At 33.1% G+C, this 23,080-nt stretch overlaps 2 protein-coding genes across 6 annotated transcripts; one reads left to right on the top strand and one right to left on the bottom strand.

The window, feature by feature from the left end:
* The first annotated feature begins 8,308 nt into the window (after positions 1-8,308).
* Positions 8,309-14,113, top strand: LOC107893511 (GBF-interacting protein 1-like). Of its 4 annotated transcripts, none has more exons than XM_041085249.1 (9): positions 8,309-8,613; positions 9,272-9,315; positions 9,614-9,680; positions 9,774-9,900; positions 10,017-10,513; positions 11,046-11,310; positions 12,164-12,449; positions 12,731-13,180; positions 13,369-14,113. In XM_041085249.1, exons 1-9 carry the CDS (start codon positions 8,415-8,417, stop codon positions 13,669-13,671), a joined length of 2,238 nt encoding a protein of 745 aa, XP_040941183.1. In that variant the 5' UTR covers positions 8,309-8,414; the 3' UTR covers positions 13,672-14,113. The 4 variants fall into 4 exon arrangements, with proteins under 4 accessions (XP_040941183.1, XP_016674016.1, XP_016674015.1 ...); XM_016818527.2 differs by having other exon boundaries at positions 8,311-8,613; positions 12,161-12,449; XM_016818526.2 differs by having other exon boundaries at positions 8,311-8,613; positions 11,043-11,310.
* A 982-nt stretch (positions 14,114-15,095) lies between these two features.
* Positions 15,096-18,437, bottom strand: LOC107893512 (coiled-coil domain-containing protein 22). 2 transcript variants are annotated; one of them, XM_016818528.2, is made up of 6 exons: positions 18,027-18,437; positions 17,164-17,604; positions 16,394-16,617; positions 16,134-16,280; positions 15,671-15,895; positions 15,096-15,536 (listed from the first exon to the last, which is right to left on the bottom strand). In XM_016818528.2, the coding sequence occupies exons 1-6, from the start codon at positions 18,309-18,311 to the stop codon at positions 15,293-15,295; spliced, it is 1,566 nt and encodes a 521-aa protein (XP_016674017.2). In that variant the 5' UTR covers positions 18,312-18,437; the 3' UTR covers positions 15,096-15,292. The 2 variants fall into 2 exon arrangements, with proteins under 2 accessions (XP_016674017.2, XP_016674018.2); XM_016818529.2 differs by having other exon boundaries at positions 15,096-15,556; positions 18,027-18,373.
* Between the last annotated feature and the right edge of the window lie 4,643 nt (positions 18,438-23,080).

Genomic DNA, 23,080 nt, shown 5'->3' with positions numbered 1-23,080 from the left:
TTTAAGTCCAAGCCACCAGTATAATTCTCGTAAGTCGTGATACAACTTGTTCCCTCCAGGGTGCATAGCACAAAGTCCTCCATGAGCTTCCTTCAATATTGTCTGCCTCAAATCAGAGTCCTTCGGAACATAAATTCTTCCTCGGAAACACAGAACTCCTTCGCCATCTAACCCAAACTCAGAAGTTTCCCCTTTCTTAACTTGTTGGAAACGAGCGACCAAAGACTCATTGTTCAACTGTTTTTCCTTAATCTGATCCACCCAGGTTGGCCTTACTTGCAATTCAGCCAACAAACTGCCATCATCATACAGACTCAAACGAGCAAACATTGCTCTCAGATCAGATACAGTTCTACGACTTAAAGCATCGGCTACCACATTAGCCTTGCCTGGGTGATACTCGATCGAACAGTCATAATCCTTAAGCAACTCAATCCATCTCCTTTGCCTAAGGTTCAGTTCCTTCTGAGTAAACAAATACTTAAGACTCTTGTGGTCTGTGTATATAATACACCTCTCCCCGTACAAGTAATGTCTCCAAATCTTAAGTGCAAATATCACTGCTGCCAACTCTAAATCATGAGTCGGATAGTTCCCCTCATGAGGCTTAAGCTATCGTGATGCATATGCAACCACCTTACCCTCTTGCATTAACACGCAGCCCAAACCCACGTGTGATGCATCACTGTACACACTAAAATCCTTCCCAGACTCCGGCTGAATTAACACAGGTGCTTCAGTCAAAACTTTCTTTAACTTCTCAAAAGCTTCCTACTGCTTCTTAGTCCATATAAACGGTACTCCTTTCCTTATGGGTTTTGTCAAAGGTGCTGCCATCATAGAAAAACCTTCCACAAACCTTCTGTAGTATCCTGCCAACCCTAGGAAACTTCGAATTTCTGACACCGTCCTAGGTGCCTTCCACTCCAAAATTGCTTCAATCTTTCGAGGGTCCACCTTAATCCCTTCGGCAGAGACCACATGTCCTCAGAAGGTTACCTCCCTCAACTAAAATTCACACTTACTGAACTTCGCAAAGAGTTCCTTTTCCCTTAACACTCGCAGCACTAAACGGAGATGCTCATCATGTTTCGCTTCAGTTTCAGAATATATCAGGATATCATCAATAAAGACGACTACGAACTGATCTAAAAATGGTTGGAACACACGATTCATCAGATCCATAAATGCTGCAGGAGCGTTCGTCAGTCCAAATGGCATAACTAGAAACTCGTAATGACCATACCGAGTCCTGACTGTTGTCTTATGGATATCTGCCTCCTTGACCCTTAACTGATGATATCCAGATCGAAGGTCGATCTTGGAAAATACAGAAGCCCCTCTAAGCTGGTCAAATAGATCGTCAATCCTTGGCAGTGGATACTTATTCTTAATTTTCAGTTTGTTCAACTGGCGATAATCAATGCACATCCGTATTGTACCATCCTTCTTCTTTACGAATAGCACCGGTGCTCCCCATGGAGACACGCTTGGCCTAATAAAGCCCCTATCCAACAACTCTTGAATTTGTGCCTTTAGCTCCACTAACTCCTTCGGTGCCATCCTATACGGTGCGATGGACACGGGCGCCGTTCCAGGCAACAAATCTATTCCAAACTCAACTTCTCAGTTTGGAGGCAATCCTGGAAGCTCCTCCGAAAAAACATCTTGGAACTCCTTTACGGTCCTAACCTTATCCACTGTCAATCCCTCCTCTTCTGACTGACTTACAAATGCCAAATAGGCCTCATAACCTTTTCGAATCCACTTTCGGCTCTTAAAGCCGACACCACATTGGACAAATAATCCCTTCGCTCACCTATCACCATAACCTCCTCATCCTTTGTGGTCCTTAACACTATTCGTTTAGCAATACAATCCAGAGTCGCTTTATGCTTAACAAGCCAGTCCATTCCCAAAATGAAATCAAACTCTCCGAACGGTAACTCCATCAGATCTCCAGGAAAAATCTTACCTTGAGTTTCTAAGGGTACATCCCTATACAGTTTGTCTACCCTAACCGAGTGACCCAAAGGACTTAGTTCAGATACCTCACTCACATTCTCCTCAGAGCAGTCCAAGTTGTCCATAATCCGTTCTGTGGTCTCCAACCAATATTCTGTCACATTCGGGGCTATACCAGACACGCCCATAGAGATCTCCGCTCCGTTAGCCCGAAGTCATTTAGAAATAGATCCCCAAACTCCATTACCCGTACTTGCCCCGACAACTATTTCCAGAACACGAAGCATTGTCTGTAACAGGGTATCATCCTCGGCACCGCGGTCATTAGACTCTACCTCTGTTGCCGGTGGTACCGGTGCATCCACCGCTGGCATATGTCTCGAAGATGAAGATCTCGCTCGAGCACTTCCTCGGCTCCGTCCACGGCCTCTTCCACAAACAGTTCTTGTACTCATATCGTATTATCTTAATTACGAATTTTTATACATTAATTCAATATTCCAGTGTTTATTACAGATGTTTTATGAATCAAACAGTAGTTCAGAGTTTGTTTTCGCAGAATTGAAGTCTAGCTACAGTTTCAGTCTCTTATCAGATTTTCCTATGGTTTCAGTATCATCCTATCTAGAGTATCCTAGCAGGATTTCAGTACAGACAGATAAGTCAGAAAAATATTCAGAAGAGTTCAGAGTAATACTTACATACTTGAGCCGGAAATTCGGAATGCCACCTTCTAAAGATTTAAATTTTGAAAATCGAGTTTTTCGCATTCTTTATAAAAAATTTGTTTTCGAAAATCTTTGTTTTTGTAAACCCATTCCACAGCCGAGTTGTTGCAACCTAGGCTCTGATACCACTAAATGTAGCACCCCAAACCCGGCCCAGACGTTATGACCGGATCGGACATGCCGCATCGAAGCGTTCAAAACATTTTATATTGTTGATCCAGAAAAATTTACTTAGTGTTTTAAAAGATAATTTCATTATAGGTTAAAGTGAAAGGAAGCTGTGCACCAGGTAGGAAACCGGAAAAGAGGTGGTGAGTCCATCGGACTACTTAAGTACCAAGCTCCCTTCGGATCCAATCCTAGACATGCATACCGCCATTGCCACACCTTAACGTCATGGATATTTCTAGGAAACTAATTTGATTAAGTCATTTTTAGGAAAAGTGATTAATTTTGGAAAATACTTTCATTGCGGAAGCTTTGCTTGTTGTCGTGTTATTTTGAAATCAATTGTTGTTTTTTTGAAAACGCGCCCTAAAGCTATCCAATTTCAACAGTTAAAATAAGTAATACCTATCTTAGTAATACATTTACCTAACCTATTATCATGGAATATTTACCTAATCCATTATCATGGAACATTTACCTAACCCATTATCAATTTGTACCAATTTGTACCATAAATTATGGATATCAAGTGCTCATATTGTCTACAACAACATGATGGCTGACCACTTCATGTAAAATGGGAGGTTTGTCATGCAAATCCTCCTATTTTGCACTCCTATTTATTTGGCCACTTCAATTTAGCCTATAGCATTTTCAAACATTTTCACATAGGTTCTATTTCATAATTTCACCCCCTTTTTCTTATGGAACAAAAAAATTAACTAAAATTGCCAGGTTCTATCTTAAGCTTGGGCCTTCTAGAGGCCCACTAACATAATTAAACCTATGCCAACATTCACAGAATTCCCGAAAATTAGGGTGTTACAATTAATTTTTTTAATATTTATATAAATAATAATAAAGCAAAAATGCATATTTTCTCCTTTTAAGATGCAATGAAAAAAATTTCCCCTTTAAAATACTTTAGCAAAAGTTTACTAAAAACTTTTCACATTTCTTTCCACACATTTTCTTTACATTTAAGAACTTTTGAAAAATTATGTATACACCTTATAAAGAAAGGGTCAACCCATAAAAAAATATACACTAATAAAGAGGCATTTGTGATGTAGCTTATGAAACACTCTTTCAACACACACTAGTGAAGAAACTTTTGTCATTAATAAAATAATATGAGTGATAATGTTTTTTCTCATTGTTTTCAAAGAATATTTTTATCACAATGACAACTTTTCTTACCACAAATTTATTTTTAGAGTAAAAAATATGTCAGAATAGAAAAATTATTGTTACCATTTAATTTTGTCACAATTACTTATGATTTTAATACCAAAAATTCGATCACAAACAAATTAAATAATTATGATCAGTTAAATTTGTCACAATTGCTTAAGATTTTATTGTGACAATTTAATTTTGTCACAATTGCTTATGATTTTTGTGTCAAAAATTTACTCACAAAAAATTGAATAATTGCTGCCATTCCAATTTTATCACAAAAAAATTAAATAATTGTGATAATTTATTATTGTCATGCTTATAATTTTAGTATAAAATTTTGGCCACAAAAAAATTTGAATTATTGTGATGACTACATAACCATGGACACAAATACAATAGTGATGGAGTCATTTAAAACAACAAGTGATGATTTTAAATTTAGTCAACAAGTGACGACTTTAAATCTAGTCACTATAAATTATAGTGATTAAATTTTATAATTTTAGTGATTATTTCTTTCTCCACCAAAAATGTTATTTTTTATAGTGAACAAAGGAAATAAAAAAAAAGGACGCACAAACTTAAAAAAATTTCACAACTCTTATAGGAAGAAAATCTTAGAAGAGCTTAGAAACAATAAAGTAAATCCTAAACTCATAGAAAGAAATTTCAATAATGGCACAAAAGAAAAAGAGGACAACCCTAGAAAGGTTTTACTTCTCTAAATAAAAAGTACATGAAATTGAACTTGAGGAGAGGCTCGACTTTGAATTTTATGATTATGATGTATTTTTTTATGGTTGAAAAGTGTGTACATGACATGAATGCATGAGTGAATTAAAATATGTATAATCAAATTAATTTAATCTTTTTTAGAAGTTCAATATCATGACTAAATTATTAAAAAATACCATTTTAAAAAAATATTATCGAATTAGGTTTTTTTTTTGAAAAATTACGGAACTAGTTGATTTTACAAAGTTTTCAGGTGATTTGCAAAAAAATACTTCCCGCTGGAAGCGCTCTCTGCCACATCAGCATTAAAAGTGTCAGTATTAATGTGAAAATAAAACTTACAAAACAAGTCTTTATATAAATCTCAAATCTCATTTTCCTTGTTTTCATAAGAGAAGTGGGGTATGGGTGGGTATATATAAACTCATAATCTATTTGTAACTTGTTCCTAAACAATGTGGAATTGTTTTCTCTTTTAACTAACAATATAATATTAAAGAATACACCTAATTTTTAAAAATTAAAGACAAAACTTTGTAGAACATTAGATCCACTTACTTTTCCTTTTGTTGATTTCTAATCTTTACAATTATTTACAATGGGTTTGATTTGAATAATCTAATTCAAAATAAAAAAAATATAAATATGTATTTATCGCTTCAAGAGACGACTTATCATTATTCATTATAATTTCAACTTTCTTTTAAAATTACTCTACTCTAACTCATTAGAATAATAACTTATTAGAGTTAAATTATACAATTTCTAATTCAATTATCATACATATACAATTAGGTTTTTATTATCAATAAAATCAACATCCTAATGTTTCAATATGAATACTACCTTTTTATAGGAGTTTTATGAGAAAGAGTGTCAAAAGCCCCTTGTCGGATTTGAACCGATGACTTATGCCTTACCATAGCGTTACTTACAAAACTTTGTAGAACATTAAACTCAAACAAAATAAGACATTATATACTCTTATACAAATATTATTGTTATAAGAAAAATCCAATAAAAAATTAAAGACAAACTTATACAAATATTTTTGTTATGTTAAAATCTATTAAATATACTGATTAAATGAAATCTATATCTATATAAAAAATTCTATATAATTTAGATGTAAAATATACTAAAATATAAAATAAACTAGAAAATAAAAATGAAGTCAGTAATATTAATAATATTATATTACTATATTAATATAGAATATACTAATAGAATCAATATAACATATAATATAATATAATATAATATAATATAATATAATATAATATAACTAAGATATATAAAATATATTTAATATATAGATAAATAATATATATATATATATAATAAATATTTTTATAAAATCACTTAAAAATATTTTTAGCTGGAAGTGTTTTTGTAAAATCAAATTAATTCTATAATTTTTTTAAAAAAATGGCCTATTCGAAAAATTCTTTTAAAATGGCACTTTTTAGTAATTTAGTCCAACATCACTATATTCCTCTTTTAAATCAAATTCAATAATACTTTATTAATAAACCATAGTTTATGAAATAAATTTTTATGTAATAATTATATATATTTTTAAAAAATTTAAAATAAAATGACAGGAAATAATTTTTTAACTAAGTATTTGATTTATCATTATACATTTAGTTAGATTTCATATGGTAGATTTTCTTTTTGGTATTTTCTTATTCATTACCTCTTAAATTTTTTTTCTAAATTCATTCTTTTCACTGACAAGTCAATATTTATATTATTAATGATTACGAAGTATTAATTTTTTATATTTTATAATAAAATAAAATAAAACATTATTTTATAATCACAATAATAGTTGAGATAGATTTATTCAAATTGATAATAACGTTTGTTCAAGTTTCAATTGAAGCAAATAAAACCCTAAATCCTACTAATAAGTAATAACCAAATCTTTCAACAAATGTACCCTCGCATAACTCCCAACCTTCATTCAATGAAAGACTTTATTTTATAAATTGAAAAATCATTTTTAATTAAATTTTGTGTCACCCCATCGTTTTAATCATACTAATACTAAATAGAAGTGGCACACCGGGTGTGTGAAAATGATAAAATTAAAAAAAAAAGATACTGCAAAAAAATAAATTGTTTTTAGTAGTTATTAGTCAAAAAGGAATTTTTTGATTAAATAATAAGTAAAAACCTTAATTGTAAATAACAATTATCGGGTTTGTTCTCGTTTCCCCATTTTTTAGTCCTTTGTCCAAAGAAGCCTATATTTTTGGTAAAAAAAAGAAAAGAAAAAAGAATTTGTGTATTTAAAAAGAAGAAGAATTTGTATATTTGTATTATATTTATAGTACTTTTATATTTATAGTGTTTAAAAATATTCTACATCTATACTGTTAATAAAATTTCTCATAATGTCATCTTCAATAGAATTATCAATTCAGTTAGGAAGTTACGAGAATCTCTTTTTTTAATTTAAATAAGTAATATTATTCAAGAGCATTTTAATCTTTTAACATTAAAAAACAAAAAAAAATGCATATAGTAGGATTTGAACCCACATTGCATTAGTAAAATTTTTAATTTAAAATTCATCTAAAGCTTTATTTTGATATTTTATACATTTTTTTTATTATATACACTTTATTACCTCTACTTATATATTTATATTATTATTTAAGTTCCTGATTGAATCGATATGACTTTCAATTAGGTCACTGACTCTGTTAGAAAGCTACAAGAATAACTTTTGTAATTAAAATAAGTAATATTATTCGAGGTTCTTTTAATTTTTTTTACTTTTAAAAATCTAATAAAAATGTGCATATAGTGAGATCTGAACAATTTAATTTAATTTTTTTATTTTAATAATATAGATATTTCATATGTTATTATTATTTAGTTTTAAACCATACATTTCATTATTTATTGTATGTTATTTTTATACAGATATTTGTGTTATAAATTTGTAATTTTTCCATATATACATGTGTGATATAATTTCTATTTTATATAATTTATATACTAATATTTAAAGTTTCAAGTTGTTGTGAAAATTTTAATATTTTTATAAAGCAACAAATATAATTTTTAGAAATTTTTTTATCTCTTTACTTGTAATAGAAATTTGGGTTTTATTTGGACTTAATTACTTATTTGATATGAGTTTAAACTGTATTACCCATCCTCTATCTTTAATATTGTATTTAAAAACAAGAAATGTGATTTCAATATATATATATTTATAAATTTGTTACTTCATATATTCTTTTTAATATTTGCATCAAGTTGATATTTCTTTAGAAATAGTATTACATGCCAATTGAGTGTGTATTATTATTTTATTTATGAATAATTCTAAATATTATGCTTAAAATAGTAAATATACTATTAAAAATACATACTAGTTTAAAAAGATGGTAATATATTTAAACCCAACTTGTTGCAATAAAAGGACATCCATTATCAATTGTAAAAAGAAGAAAAGGGAAAAGAAAAATACATAATAGTTTTCTTCTTGTATAAATGCCCTAGTTATTATAAATAATAAATATAAATATAAATACATGAGACATTCAATTCTCTCATTGTTTCTTTGCTTCTTCCTTCCCTTTTTTCTTCTCCTTCTATTTTTCTTTCTTTGCTACCATGAGCAGCAAAGGTGACGGCGGAGGCGGTGGAGGTGGCGCTGAAGGGTCAAGGGTTTCGATCCCTGACAATGCAAAGAAAACGATCCTAAGCATAAGGGAGATCACAGGGAAACAACACAGTGATGAAGAAATCTATGCAATCCTCAAAGAGTGTTCTATGGATCCCAATGAAACTGCCCAAAAGCTTCTTTATATGGGTAAAGTCATTAATATTTAAAATGTTCTTTTTTTTTTCTGGACTTTTTTATCTCTTCTCTTAGTGTTTTTCGATGCCCCTTTTAGGGTTTCTTGGTTCCTATTTGTTTGCTGGGTTCATGATCTGTTGTTTATGTGTGGATTTTTGTTTTGAAAAGCTCAAGAAAGTTGGGATTTTTGGGAGGTCGCATTTTCATGCTTTCCTATGTTTTTGCTAATGGAAAATGAATTGCGCATTTTTTTTCGAGTTGTTGATTTCGTGTTTTTCGGTTGGAACGGTGAAGAGAGTTGAGATTTTGAGAGGTGGGATTGGCATTTTTTTTTGTGATTTTGCAAATGGAAAATGGTGTCTTGGGTTTGTTTCATTGAGGAAGGATGTTGTTTGGTTCTGGGAAATGGGGTTAGATTAAAGAAATTCAATGTATTTATTAACATTGCCTCTTATTACCAAAAAAAAAAACATGCGTCTTTTATTTTGATTTATCAGCTACAGAATCTGCCTTTTTATTCAATTTTTTTCCTTAGTTGATTAGAGGTTTTAATAATTAATTTTATAATTATACTATCTTAATAATTTGATAATCTTATTCAAACTAACATATCAATATTCTATAATTCACAGTTTTGATCTTATTTCCGTCCTGTTGTTTTTGTTGGCAGATACATTCCATGATGTGAAACGGAAACGCGATAAGAAAAAGGAGGCAAGTGTTCTTTTCTTTTCAATGGGTGAAAATAAGGCATTTCTTTATTTTGGTCTTCTGTGCTTTTACCTTGTAGTTAGAATTTCGTTTACCATTATTTCTGTTGGTTTTACACGACTTAGGTCTTTTTCTTGTTTCCTTACTGAAAAATAAGAAATAAAAAATGCCAAACTGTTGTAATGTTTCAAGAGTACTACTTGCTAGAATGCCATTTAGATGGTTGTATTTTTTGGGGTTCAATTTTGCTTTACTTAGCTTGGTGAATTCTGAATTATAATTGAATTATTCTTTTATGCAGACAGCTGGTACACAAGGACGAGGAGGCCGTGGCAGTCGAGGGAACTATTATACATTATCTGGCAAAGGTATTCCTTCTCCCCTTGTGTTTATGCATCACTGTATGGACCTGACATTTTTTATTTGTAAGTTGCTAATGTAATTAGTCTTGTTCTCTTAAGATGCTGGAGGTGGAAAGAATGCATTTGCTAGAAGGGAGAATGGGGTTAATCGTACCGCGGATAGAGGTTCTATGCCTTCGCCAGCATCTCAGAAAGTGAAAAATAATGCAGCACTGCAAATGACAAAGTAAATATGCATATTGGCATAATTTTGTTGTATCTAAACAAGACTTCTATGTACCTGTTAATTTTTAATTCTAGAGAGTACATTTATATCTTACCTTTTTTTTGGTTCTTTTACAGAACATCAACTGCTATATCCAATGGTAGTAGTACAAGTTTACCAAATGGGAGCTCCAGTCATGGATGTGGAACCCAATCATCCATCGACGGTATTATTAGTGAAACTAAAAACAGCTTACCTGTAAACAAGCCAAAAACTATTTCAGCACAAACAGCTGTCGGAGAACCTCCTGCCCCAATTCTTGCTCAGTCCTTTAGCTCTCTGATCAAAGGTCAAGAGAAGTCTGCATCAAATTTGAATACCACATCAACTTCTGCCACCTCACCAATAGTGTCACGGGATTCTGTTGCTGTGGATACAATACAAAGTGAACTTGGACTCCAACAAGAAGCTGCTGAATTAAACCGAATTCAAGGAAACAAACACATTCCTTGGGATATGGACATATCTAAGACTGAGAAAATGGTGTCTGAAGTTTCAATCTCAATGCATGGAGAGGAGCCCAGCAAATCCGAGGTTGCTGAACAGGTTAAGCAGTCCATGCCTGTAGAGCAAGGTATCACCTCTTCTGTTTGTTCCATGATACCATAAAATATAGTGGTCTATGGTAGTTCATATTATCTTTATTTAGTTTTTATGGTCTTTCTTATCTCCTTATAATGTACAATATTGCATTTTTTTTTAAATACATTCATGGGAGGCCTCTGTATTTACTCCTTTTCTCTTTGGTAGTGGGTAGGTATGGTGTTTGATTCTCTGGCTTTGCTGTTCCATTTCCCTGCCATAAAGATCCTGTTTGAAAATTCTGCACAAATCTTTGCAGTTTTCCTTTTATTGCAAGTTGTTTCTAGGTCTTGCCATCATTGTTGCTCTTTGAACTGCCTTTATTCGAATTGCTTTTCTTTTTTTAAATGAACGGCAATAAGTTCTTATTAGGCGTTAATGTTGCTAATTCATTGATTTATTGTTTTATTGTGCTCACTGCTTTTGCCTAAATATTGATATAAAAATTGCCTTGTGCACTTTTTGGTGTTCTCTTTCTCTCTTTCTATCGGTGATAAACTTGGTTCTTGTTTTTGAAACAGTAGTCACATCTGAGGTTGCAGCTGTCACTGATAAAGCCAATCCTCAATTGCTTGCTGATTCAAATGTTCGCAATGGTCAACATGTTATTTTTCCTACTCACTTCCAAGTTTCTGAAGCGTTAAAAAATGGCTTAACTTTTGGAAGCTTTGATGCTAGTTTTGGACAAGTATCAAAGCATAATAATGTCACTGATTTGGAGATTAACTCTGCTAGGCCTGTTGAAACTTCTCTGGTTGTTGATGAAACTGTTGGAGAGCCATCTTCTAGGTTGGTGGACTTTAGTTTCTACATTTATTAGAACTTTTATTTTGTTCAATGCAGCGTTATTAAGGCATGCAGCCAGTTGCTGCGCCTTAGTGACAGACAACAAAAGTGCCTTAGGCTGTTTTTCAACCAAGGCACACTTGACCAAGAGCACACTCTTTTGTAAGGCGCTAGATGCAAAATCCCTCACGATTGGAGTTCTCTTTAATTTCTTATTTACAATGAATAAAAACCAGGCCTAAGGTTAAACCTGTTAACCAAGAAAAGAAACATAAAAATTTGCATGCTTTATAAGATAAACTGGATCGCACTTCAGAGTTTATCATTTTAGGTTTTGTGCATACACAGACGTAGAAAGACAAATACATATTCAGCCATATGCAAGTTCTTTTCTATGCCTTGTGCTTTAGGCAATGTAATGATTCTAGTGCTTAGATTGCATCAATACTGGTTTGATGTTTTATTTTCCCTCTGCCAGAATGTTATAAAAATCCTTTTATTCATCTCAAAAATTAGTTTTGAGGCATTGGTAGTTTCTGAGTTCTAATTTCTTCTTTAGTTGATTAAAGCAATTACATAAGCCATGGAGTGGCTGATAATGGTGACCTGATGTTTTGCCATTCAACTCTTTTGCATCAAGAAGAAAATAGTTCTGTTGCATCTTCTGGTGGATTACCGTGGAAAATCATGTTGGATGAATATCTGTAGTATAAATGCACTTAATTTGCTGTTGACACACACACACACACACACACGCGCGATGCTAGAGTATTGGGATCTTTAAACAGTATTCGTAGTTTGTCTAATTTGTTTCTATCTTTTAGATCTTATTTAGTCTGTATGATTTCTGCAGTAGCCAAGGTATATTACCAGCTGGTGAAGGGGGCAATGCTGATCAACAACAAGCTCCTTGTGAGTTGGAGAAAGTGACTGAATCAGATGGCAATGTTTCATCTGATACCAACTTGAAAGTTGATCAGTCCAATCATGAAATGCATCTACATCTAGATAATAATCAGAGCACCATTCCAAATGTGCCAAGCTATGGACTTGGCTTCGTGCCAGCATCCATGACTAATGTTCCACAGTTTGATGGACCTGAGGCTCGACCCCATGATGTTTCTCATCTTACAAACTTCATTGTAAGTTTTGCTACTTACTTATGATAGTCATTTTTTCATTTGATTGGTTGTAGCACTCCCTTGCATCTCCTCAGATTGCTATAGTATGCTTCTAAAACAAGATTTAATTGGCACTTTTAGTGTGGAATATGATGAGAAAAAGTATCAGCTATCATACGCTCCCATGAACTTCAGAAACTTAAAATAATCTTTTTTTCTTTGTCATAGTGAAATCAAATGACAGTATGTTTATATTATGTTATAATTACATGCTCCTTACTCTTTAGTTGTCGAATCTGTAGAGTGGTAATCCTCCAGCTCCATCTGGCAGTTCAACTCCACCTATTCAGAGTTCTGTTGCTGCAGCCCCACAAGCAGTCCATCTTTTCCGGCAGCCATTTCCACCTAATTACTTTCCATATCCTCACTATCTTTCACCCTTTTATATGCATCCAATGCATCAATTTTTAAACCCCACTGGGCTTCCTCAGCAACCTTCAACTGGCAATGTATACATGGCACCCGGAGCAACTCCACCTGGGGTCAAATTCCCTCTCCCACAGTTCAAGCCTGGAACAAATGCAGGAAACCCTGCTCACCTTGCAATTCCATCTGGTTATGGTCCATTGACTTCTCCGCCTATTGGTTTCAATTTACCTCTTCCATCAGTGACTTCTGGGAGCTCTAGCAGCAATGAGGATATTGCAGCATTGCAGTTTAAGGAAAATCAAATATACACAACTGGACCACTGGTTAGTTTTGCTGTCCCTTTCACTATCTAATGTGTTTTACCATGATGGATTGTATGCGTTGTAGTTTGTGGGGTTTCTTTTTTAGCTTATATGCATATACATATAGTATATTATTATATTTTTGTAGCACTTTTACTAGCACGTATAAGTTAATTTTAAGACAATGCTCTGGATTTTATTTTTGGCAGAATGAAGGTTCAGCTCTCTGGATGCCTGCACCAGGGCAAGATTTATCCAACTTGCAGGTTAATTCTTTATACAACCTTCCCCTTCATGGTCCACAGCTTCCTTTCTCTCCTGCACAGGCTGGTCATGGTGCCTTTGCCGGACTTTATCAGTCACTGCCACAAACAATGGCTGCTCCTTCCAATGTTAACACCCTATTACAACAATCTCAATCCACAGCTGCAGCTGTCGGATCCGTAGGTCCACCATCTGGCACTTATCAGCAGCCTCAACTCGCACAGGTAAATTGGAAAACTAATTACTGAACTCTTAAAAATCTTAAGAGGACAGCAATCTCTAAAAATCCATTTGAGGAACATTTTTGGAAGGTAAAACACCGAAACTCTGGCTTACTCTTTGAATGTATATATTAAAGGCGTCTCAGACATATTAGAGTAATGTCTGGAGGGGAAAATATGTTTGTTGCTGACTTGTTTTGCCCTTTTCCCCCCTCCATTTCTGATAGTAGTGTTGTTCTGGGTAGCAAACCTTTTGTTTGTTGTTCAATTGGAACGCTTATTATTCTCATAAGAAAACTCTATAGGAATTGAAGAGGTCAACTAGATTAGGTGGGATTTTGCCAATTTTTCCTCTTTTTTTTTTTTTTGATAATGTCTCACCTGTATATTAAATTTTGAATGGAATAGGGAGGTAACATGATGATACAAAGCTGTAATTGGTATATGAGAAGGTTCTATTTCTGTTTAATTTCTTTCAAAAGCTACCTAGTATGCCCCCCCCCCGAGCTTGATCATGTTGTTGTATGCATGCGGTGTAATACAGCCGAGTCGGCTTGAGTTCTAGCTCCATTAAGTTTTCACTTTGAATCACGAACATGAATTTGAGATTAAAGTTAAAACTGTTTGATTAGGCTTTATTACGATCATTTGCTTGGTTGTTTATTTTAACACTTGATTATTAAATTTGAGAAAAAAAGGGGGGAAATGCAAGGAATATTTATTAGTGGGTTGATGAGAAATTCAGCAGACAGATCTGATTTTGGTACCTTAGATATGGGAAGAGTTCATAAGTGATGTAGATAAAACGTCTATTCTGTTTTGTCCCAACACTTTCTACTCTAGAAAGAAAATATTCATAAACCACCCAGTTTGTTTTATATTTATATCAACACTTTCAAATGTAAATTCAATGCATGTTATAAGACGATCTTATAAAAGTTAAAAGAAAGCCCTGACTAGAATTATAAGAAAAAGTAGTGTTATAAAATTGGTATATTCAAAAAATATTCCAAGTTGGGCTGAATCGTCGGCCGTCAGATTTTTGGTAGAAAACTGACTCGCCGCACCCTTCTCTACGCATTTCTAAATTTTCGTACGGCGGGGGCTCTGGACTCTAAAATTTACGAGATTGTGATTCATTTCTTATGAAAATTGTAGTTATAATAAGCTTATATTTTTATATAATTTAAGTGTCTTTGCTAGATTTTTATTAAACTTCGAATGATGGTGCAAATGAACGCCTATCTCTAGTGTAATCTCGTTAATTTGGTTAAATATACCAGTAATTTAGATATCAATAATTATTGAATTGCACTTGCAACGAAATATTGTTCTTAACCCTTCATAAAAGAAAAAATGAAACGAGCAACTTTCAACGGGACGATCGGTTCAGCCATTTATCCCCACCCGCTTTACCTTCTCAACTGTCATATAAAAGTTATAACCAAACATGATTTGAATTGTTTGATAAATATATCTGGAATTTGGTAGAAACTAAAGAATACAGAACGGGAACAATGAGGGGTCACTGTTTGTAATTATTGCTTTCCAAACATTATAAAAATACAGGCTTTTTCTAACTTCAAAGTTCACATAACTAAGTAAAGAACAAACACCCAAGTCAAAACATCGGATTCCTGTGATGCGTTCAATCGTATTGGATTTGCTGCTCCAGATACTCATTTTCCTTCATAATGGCGTCAACGTCAACTTGTAGCTTGTCTTCATTTAAGCTTCGGGAAGACACGGCGGCTAGTTTCTTTTCAAGATCAGCTATTTCTCTTCGAATTCTGTCGGTCGTGAGAATTTTCTCAGAGATTTGCTCAAAGCTATCATGGATGCTTGTGAGCAGTCTATAAGCTTGTCCCCGGTCTGTGTTTTTCTTTGCTTCCCTGCATATACACAGTTCTTTCTAAGGAAAAAGGCATTATCTAGTTTCACTTTCATTTAACATGTTGCCTAAATTAAGGCTACAATGCTGGAAAAGGAGGGTATTATGAGAGTTGCAGTAGCAGTCAGCTCATACCTGAAGACAATTTCATCTATGACAGCATAGGTGCGATGAAGGCTCTCCTGAATGGAATTGCTTTCTAATTGGAGTGTCCTAGTATCTCTTAAGATTCGTTCTATGTCAGAATCGAGTTTGCTACTGTTTTTTGTAATCTCTTTTATCTGCTCAATATAGGATCTCCGAGATGCCACCTCGGGCTGCTTCTTGAGGTCTGCGGCAAGTTTCAAGTGTTCCTCCTCCCTATAAAATTACCAAGATACAAAGAATTAAGTCAAGGCCGGGTGTATAAATATTCGGGTAGAAGCTAGATCATTCTCTTGTAAGGTTTTTGCTGCAAAAGATATGTTACTCAAACCAGGGTATTAGTGCCATCCTGTCATATGTATGCGTCTGACACTCATAACTGGATCTGAGGAACATAGGTAGACTCAACTGCAGGAAATGACCTTACAGCTAAGCTTTGGTTCCAATAGCCTACCTTTTTCTAATTTCAGATGAGGTCAATTGCATTTCTAGCTCGATTTCTCTTAACTTTTGGAGTTTCTCTTGAGCCACCGGATTGTTTGCATATAGATGTTCCTCAAGACTTCTTTTTTTTTCTTCAATAGGTTTTTGGACAGCATCCCTGCAGAGGGAGGAAAAAAAGATGCCAAGTTAAAGTCAACGCTGATGCTCTCATCTTTCGATTGAATATCAAGAATCTTTTCTTAGCAACAACTTGTGAACAATGTTTTATACCACTGTAACTCCAATTCCAGAATATTATGCTTTTTGGCATCAATCCGTTTATTAAGTTGCTCCAGGAAAAACTCCATAGGATGATTTTCATCAAATGCCATATCTGCTGCTGCCTTCCAAGATTCAAACTCTTCCTCAAGATGCTGCATTTGCAAAGTGTTTGCTCTTAATTCGTCCTTTAGTGCTTTTTCTTGACATAGCAAGTCTCCCTCTTCATATTGTATCTGGTAAAAGAATGGAGATCAGGTACACTTCATACACAGAAAATGAACAACTTATTGTTCTGAATCCTGTTAAGAAGCTTGAGCTTGAACCCAAATTCAAGGCTTGAAGCTCATTTGGAGTTGAATAGAGTTTTACTTCTAAAGCTCGAGCTTGCTTTGAGATTAAAAGCGAACTACTTGAGTTTGCCCAATTAAGCTCATTTACCAGGAAAAGCAATGAACTTGGTTCTCATGCTTAAATTTAAACTAAGTATTAAAATAACCTTATTTAGGCACACAAGCTAATCAACTCAAATCAAGCTTATAAAGCTTCAGCTTGATTTGACAATGACAACTGAAATCAACATTTTTCGGGCTGAACCTGAATAGCTTGAGCATATATGCCTCCTTTACATATCTAGTCATCAGTCCCGTATCTAAATTTAAGCCATTTAATTTTTCCTAAGACACTATCATAGTATAATATTCTAGTTACAAATTAGAAAAATGCAGGTCCTAATTGTAGGCTAATATTTACTTAAAATTTAATGTAGTCAAATAATGCACCTTGGAGTTTGTCTCTTTGGGACAAGTTGAAACATGTTCATCTTTCTGATGTGCAGTACCCTCATGTCCAGATGCACCACTTGAATCCACAAATTCAGCAGTAGACTCACTAAATAGCTCATCCTGCAGTATATCATGCACCCTAAGAGGGTCACAGACAACAGTTGCATCCCCAGCCTTGAACTGGGATGATTCCGATAGTTCATCTACTCTAAGATCTTTCAAGATAGCTTCAACCTTTTGAAGATTCTGATCAACCTCTTCATTATCTGCATTCTTCATAACAGATTCCGAAACTTTCCCGAAGTTATCCTCCTTGAATTTCAGTCTCGGCCCAACATCCCTTTCCCCAGAAAATTTTACAGCTTCAGATGAACTAGAAAGCTTCTCCACCAAAAACCTTACCAACTTATGTAACTCCTCTTCTGATGGATACAAGAACTGCCGTAAGCAATACATATAATCTGTTCTAAGCATAATTTCATAACAATAAGAATAACGATAACCAGAATCAAAGTTTTATTCATGATAGCTTTTTAAAAATTGTAAAAATTTTGTTTATTTTATAGTGCATGAAATACAGCTACAAATCTGCATTTAACCAATATCCAGATTCATCTGTCCCTAAATTTTCCTTCAATAAGAAAAAAGAACCAAACAGATTTTTCCACAGAAAGTATCCTTTCTTTTCAGGGCATAATTCAGCTTAACAAATCATTTCATCCATAAAATTAACTTCTTATCACTATAAACTCCAAAATATTATAAAATTACCTTAAAATCAATATAATTAAACCAACCCCATTCAAAATTCAGCTCCATATTTCATATAATGATTAAAAAAGGTAAGGAAAAAAGACTACCTTGTAATAGTTCATGTCACCGAGATAACCCAGATTCTTAAAAGCTAGTGAGACGTCGGAACAGATCTTGAACTTGTCGGCGACGGAGACAGAATCTTCAACTGAAATGGGGAAGGAGAAGTGGTTTTCATCGTCGTCATCGTTGTTTCCGAGGATGTTAAGTGATTGGCAGCAGAGGGAAATCAACGTCGTCGGAGTTAATTCGCTAAACGACGAAACATTCTCCGGGATCGAAATGCCGAAACTGCTTAAAGATTTTAGCAGAATCTCTTGAGACTCTTCCATATTTTTATTTTTTATTTTTTGGCTTTGAGCAATGAGCAGCCCTGATCCATTAAATTTAGGAAGGAGTACTGTGAAAGCACATACTACTACTAATTAAACCCTGTCGTTTTAAAGTTGGAAACGGATGCGCTGTCGTTTGATCTGATTCAACTTGCTATTAATGGCAGTATGGCACTGTTGTCTAATGGGACCGGACCAGTCGGTCCAACGGATTTAACCGAGAATCTATCAGCATAATGGTTCGGTTGAAAGGATTGAATTAATCTTTGCGGAAATTATTTAAAATCAACGAAAAATAAAAAATCTAGATAAAAAATTATGGATTGAATCGATTTATAAATATTTTAATATTTTAAGAAAAATTTAAATTATTTATTTAATTATTATTAGATAGATAATCAAACTAATTAAATTAAAAATTCGATGATTAAAAATTTGGAACATTGTTCAATACTAATGGGTTAAAATCTTGGTCTGTTTTCCTCTCTTTGAGATGGGTTTGTAATCCTAATGGCCTTTGTATTGTATGAAACATTGTTACTCCTTTTTTTCAAAATTTTTTTTAGGAATTAAATTATATATTTTCACGATAATAAAATATAATTTCATCATTTTAATAGTTTTTATTTTTATAATTTTTAAAGAGTTAAATAATTTTTTTATTATTTTAAAGGTAAAATATAATTTTATCATTACTAATTTAAAATTTTATAAATTATAAAGAGTCTAACTATTTTATAGGGGGCCATGGCCCCCTGAGTCTCTTAGTGGCTCTGCCATTGTCCTTCTCGTTTATTTATAATCTTTTACTTGTGAAGTAACTTTTAAAATTGCTAATAGAATTATTTTTTAAAAAAATAAAATTACAGGAGCAAATATTGTTATGTGTAAATTTTGTTATTTTTCTATGTGAAAGATATAAAACGACAAAAATGTTGGTGTGTAGGGATAAAAAAGAACTCAGGCTTCAAGGTGTGTATCAATGCTTTTTTTTAAGGTTTTATTTGCCCTCACCTATATCATCGTGTGCGAAAGAGTTACTGGCAAATGAACATTAAGAATACAATGAAGCTCAATGATTGTTGACTTTTTGTATTGACAAAATCAATCCACTAAGAATTAAGCAGAGCATAACAAAAATATCAATTTTTATAAATAACTTCCGCTATAATTTTTTATAGAACAATCTAGGAATATTAGAAATTTTAGAAGAATAGTAAGAAACTTTTGATGTGCTTTTGGTGTACCATACAAATGAAATGCCACTCTTATTTATAAGAGTTTTTATCTCTTCTCATAGAGACATAACTATTCAATGGGTACCTATTAGGATAGTCACATATATTAAAAATGAACACACTTATTCATTACATATTACTTGAATAATCATAACTATTTGTTAATAATCAAGTAACATAACTTTTGGTAACAAGAGACATAACTCATGACTATGGATAGTAACAAAACTTAGTTAATAATTAAGTGATAAAACTTTATGATTACTTGTAACTTTCATTTGTAACTATTTGAAGATTATAAATATTAGGAAAATGTTTCAAAAAACATATTCTCAAAAAAATACAATTTACTTTGTAAAGTAAGGACATTTTCATTATTATTTAACTGAAATAGTATTTGATGGAATTATGATATCAATTCAATTAAAAGTATAATATATAGTATAGATGAGTAACTGGTAGATTTAAACGAATATGTTGTTTTTTTATAAAATAATTAAAGATTTAGGTTGAAATTTATGAAATTTACCGACATATGTTGTTTTTGGAGACAGAAAGGAAAACACGTCCTACAAGGCACATTTTCACAAGGATGTGTTTTCACTTTGTTGAAAATTTTTTTTCTTGCAGTTGAAAATTAGAAGTTTATAGATTTATTTATCTTTATTTGAGATATACATTGTTATAGTTTTGTTGGATCTAGTGTCCTAAGTGTAGTATTTTCGTCTAAGTACGCTTGTAATTTTTCGAACAGATTGGTTAATAAAATTATTCATGAATTACATTAATACTTTGTATATTATCCTCACATGGTTTTTGCATGCAAAGCAAAATAGAAGCAAACGTTTGTCACTATTTGACTAATGTTTAACTAGTACTAAGTAGTATTACATGGTCGAATCATAATACTGGTTGTCTAATTTTTCGTCTAATGTTGCTCACTAGTTACTTTCGTAATGGTATGTCGTTGGGGAGAGCTCAGTCACGATACTATAATGGAATGATTTCATGACTAAATGAGTTTATAATTAATAGACGAAAAGTCGAAATTTAATTATAAATCATTTGAGCCTCAATTACATATGTCCAATCGGTCCATCCACTAGCTCGTTAAAACTAGAAATGAATTGAATGAAGAGGAAAAGAGAAATGGGAAACATTCAGGAATGGTTATGGTTTTCTCCAAAATGGAGAAACTTTGGAAATGAACGTAGGCTTCCAAAATTGAAAATGAAAATGAATGAGTTTATATTTTTGAACTGTTTTGAAGCCCGAAAATGAAAATAAACCATTCGGTCATAGTGAACATGTTGAGTTGTGAAATCTTGAACGTATTTTCTCAAAATTTTACCATGGATAAAATATCAAAATTTTAATGGGTATAAAATAGGAATGAGAACATTATTTATATATAAATATTAAAGTTTGTTTCAGGAAATAGAAAAATTGAATCGAGTTTGATCACATTACAAAGTACTAGGTCAAAAAGGCCCAGGAAGTACTCGTAATTGGACCCGATGTGATAAAGGCCCAAAACCCCCTTATGGACATGAAGGGGGCAGCAACCCTAGCAGGAATACTAGGGTGTGTCATCCACTCTAATCCTATTCTAAGTAGGATGTTGTTTTTCTATTTGAAATAAACCACTACAACTCAACAAGGGTTCCACCTTCTATTCTTATAAATAGATGGTGTAACACCCCAAACCCGTATCTGACGCCGAGACAGGGTTACTGAGCATTACCGAACATATAGATCAACCAATCATACATTTCATGTTCATTTCTCATTCAAATAAAAATCCATTCAAATTCATTCATATAGTCCCTAATACGAGCCCTCGAGGCCCATAATAAACATTAAAATTTGTTCAGGACAAAATCGAGTACTCAATAAATTTTTGAAAAACAATTAAAATTTTCAAAGGTACAAGGGTCACACGCCGATGTGGCTAGGCAGTGTCTCTCACATGACCAATAAACACGCCCGTGTCTCAGGCTGTGTACCCTTCGAAGTGGCCTCACACGCCCATGTGCTAAGCTGTGTAAAAACTGAAGAGTATACTGACTTGTGCCACACGGCCAAGCCACACGTCCGTGTGCTAGGTCGTGTGAAGCTAATGACTTGTTTTCAAAAGAAGTTATAGGGGACACAAGGTCTTGTCACCTGGCCGTGTGTCACACATGGTTGAGACACACGTCCGTGCCGCTGCCTATGTGGAGAAAAATAAGCCATTTTCCAAGCCATATTTCTCACCCAAATTGGTACCAACCTAAATACAACAATTTGCATATAACCATGGCATAATTAGGCATTCAAAGCCAACCAATATCAAGCTTATAACGTCTTATAGTAGCACACACAACCATGATACTCTTAGGTACCTTAACAGACCATCCATGATCATGCAAACTAAGTAGTTCAAACATGCCTAAAAGATCAAACACTTACATGATATACATATATCAATATAACAAGGCCATTCACTTATATATACATAACAAATTGTATCAAAACAAGCCAAATCCAATAGCTAAATACTTGGCCAAACCATATAGGCTACAAGAGTCAAACAACCTATACATGCCATTATAACCAAAATTATAAACCATAAGTACCAAAATAGCCGATAAATAGTGTGATGAAATCTCCAACAACTTCCAATCGAACGAGCTTCCGATATCTATAAATGACAGAAAAATACACAGAGTAAGCAATTAAGCTTAGTAAGTTCGCAACTTAAAAAATAAAGTTCACCATTTCAGTTTATGAGCGTAATCCATTTAAGTCGATCCGACGTGTCTTGGCCTTAGCCTAAACAACAATAACCTCTCAAGGTTAAATATTACATTATCAAACTAATTTACCTTAAAACATCATAACATAAGTATCTATTACTTACGTGCATTTATAATTCCAGCATATGGCTAAACATATTCCAATCGTCCAAAAACTCATACCATTCTATATGACCATAGAAATTCTAATGGAAGCATTTGCCGATCTTTCATTCTTCACATACTTATTTAACCACAAATGAAGTAAGTGAAACAAGGAATATCACAACTCAATTTGGCTCAAAAGCCTAACATATATTCATTAATCAATATAGCTATGTACTCGTATAAAACCAAAAATCTCCTTTTCATGATCACGAGTATATTTCCATTTAGGCATTTACCATTTCAATGTATAACTTATAAGTTTAATGCGGTATAATCCAACCACAACTTAGTCAAAGCCCAAAGCCTAAACACATACACACCAACCATGTTAGTCATGTAAATTCACCTATGAATCAACAATCATGGCTGAACTCAATAAATAATTAAATTTTCATATACATGTAACATCCATGTCATGTATCAATTCATCATGTAAAACCATTTCCATGTATTTCTTGTAAATACCTGTAATAGATCTATCAAACTCATATAAATTCGTAATAGAATTGTGTATGAATTTAACAATTATTAACATATATGCCGTATATCTGTGTATCATATATATACCATTTTCCATATAATCCAT

This window comes from Gossypium hirsutum, chromosome A13, assembly GCF_007990345.1.
Source record: "Gossypium hirsutum isolate 1008001.06 chromosome A13, Gossypium_hirsutum_v2.1, whole genome shotgun sequence".
Lineage (NCBI taxonomy): Eukaryota > Viridiplantae > Streptophyta > Magnoliopsida > Malvales > Malvaceae > Gossypium > Gossypium hirsutum.
The sequence above is the reverse complement of the archived record's forward strand: the minus strand, read 5'-3'. Positions and strand labels throughout refer to the sequence as shown.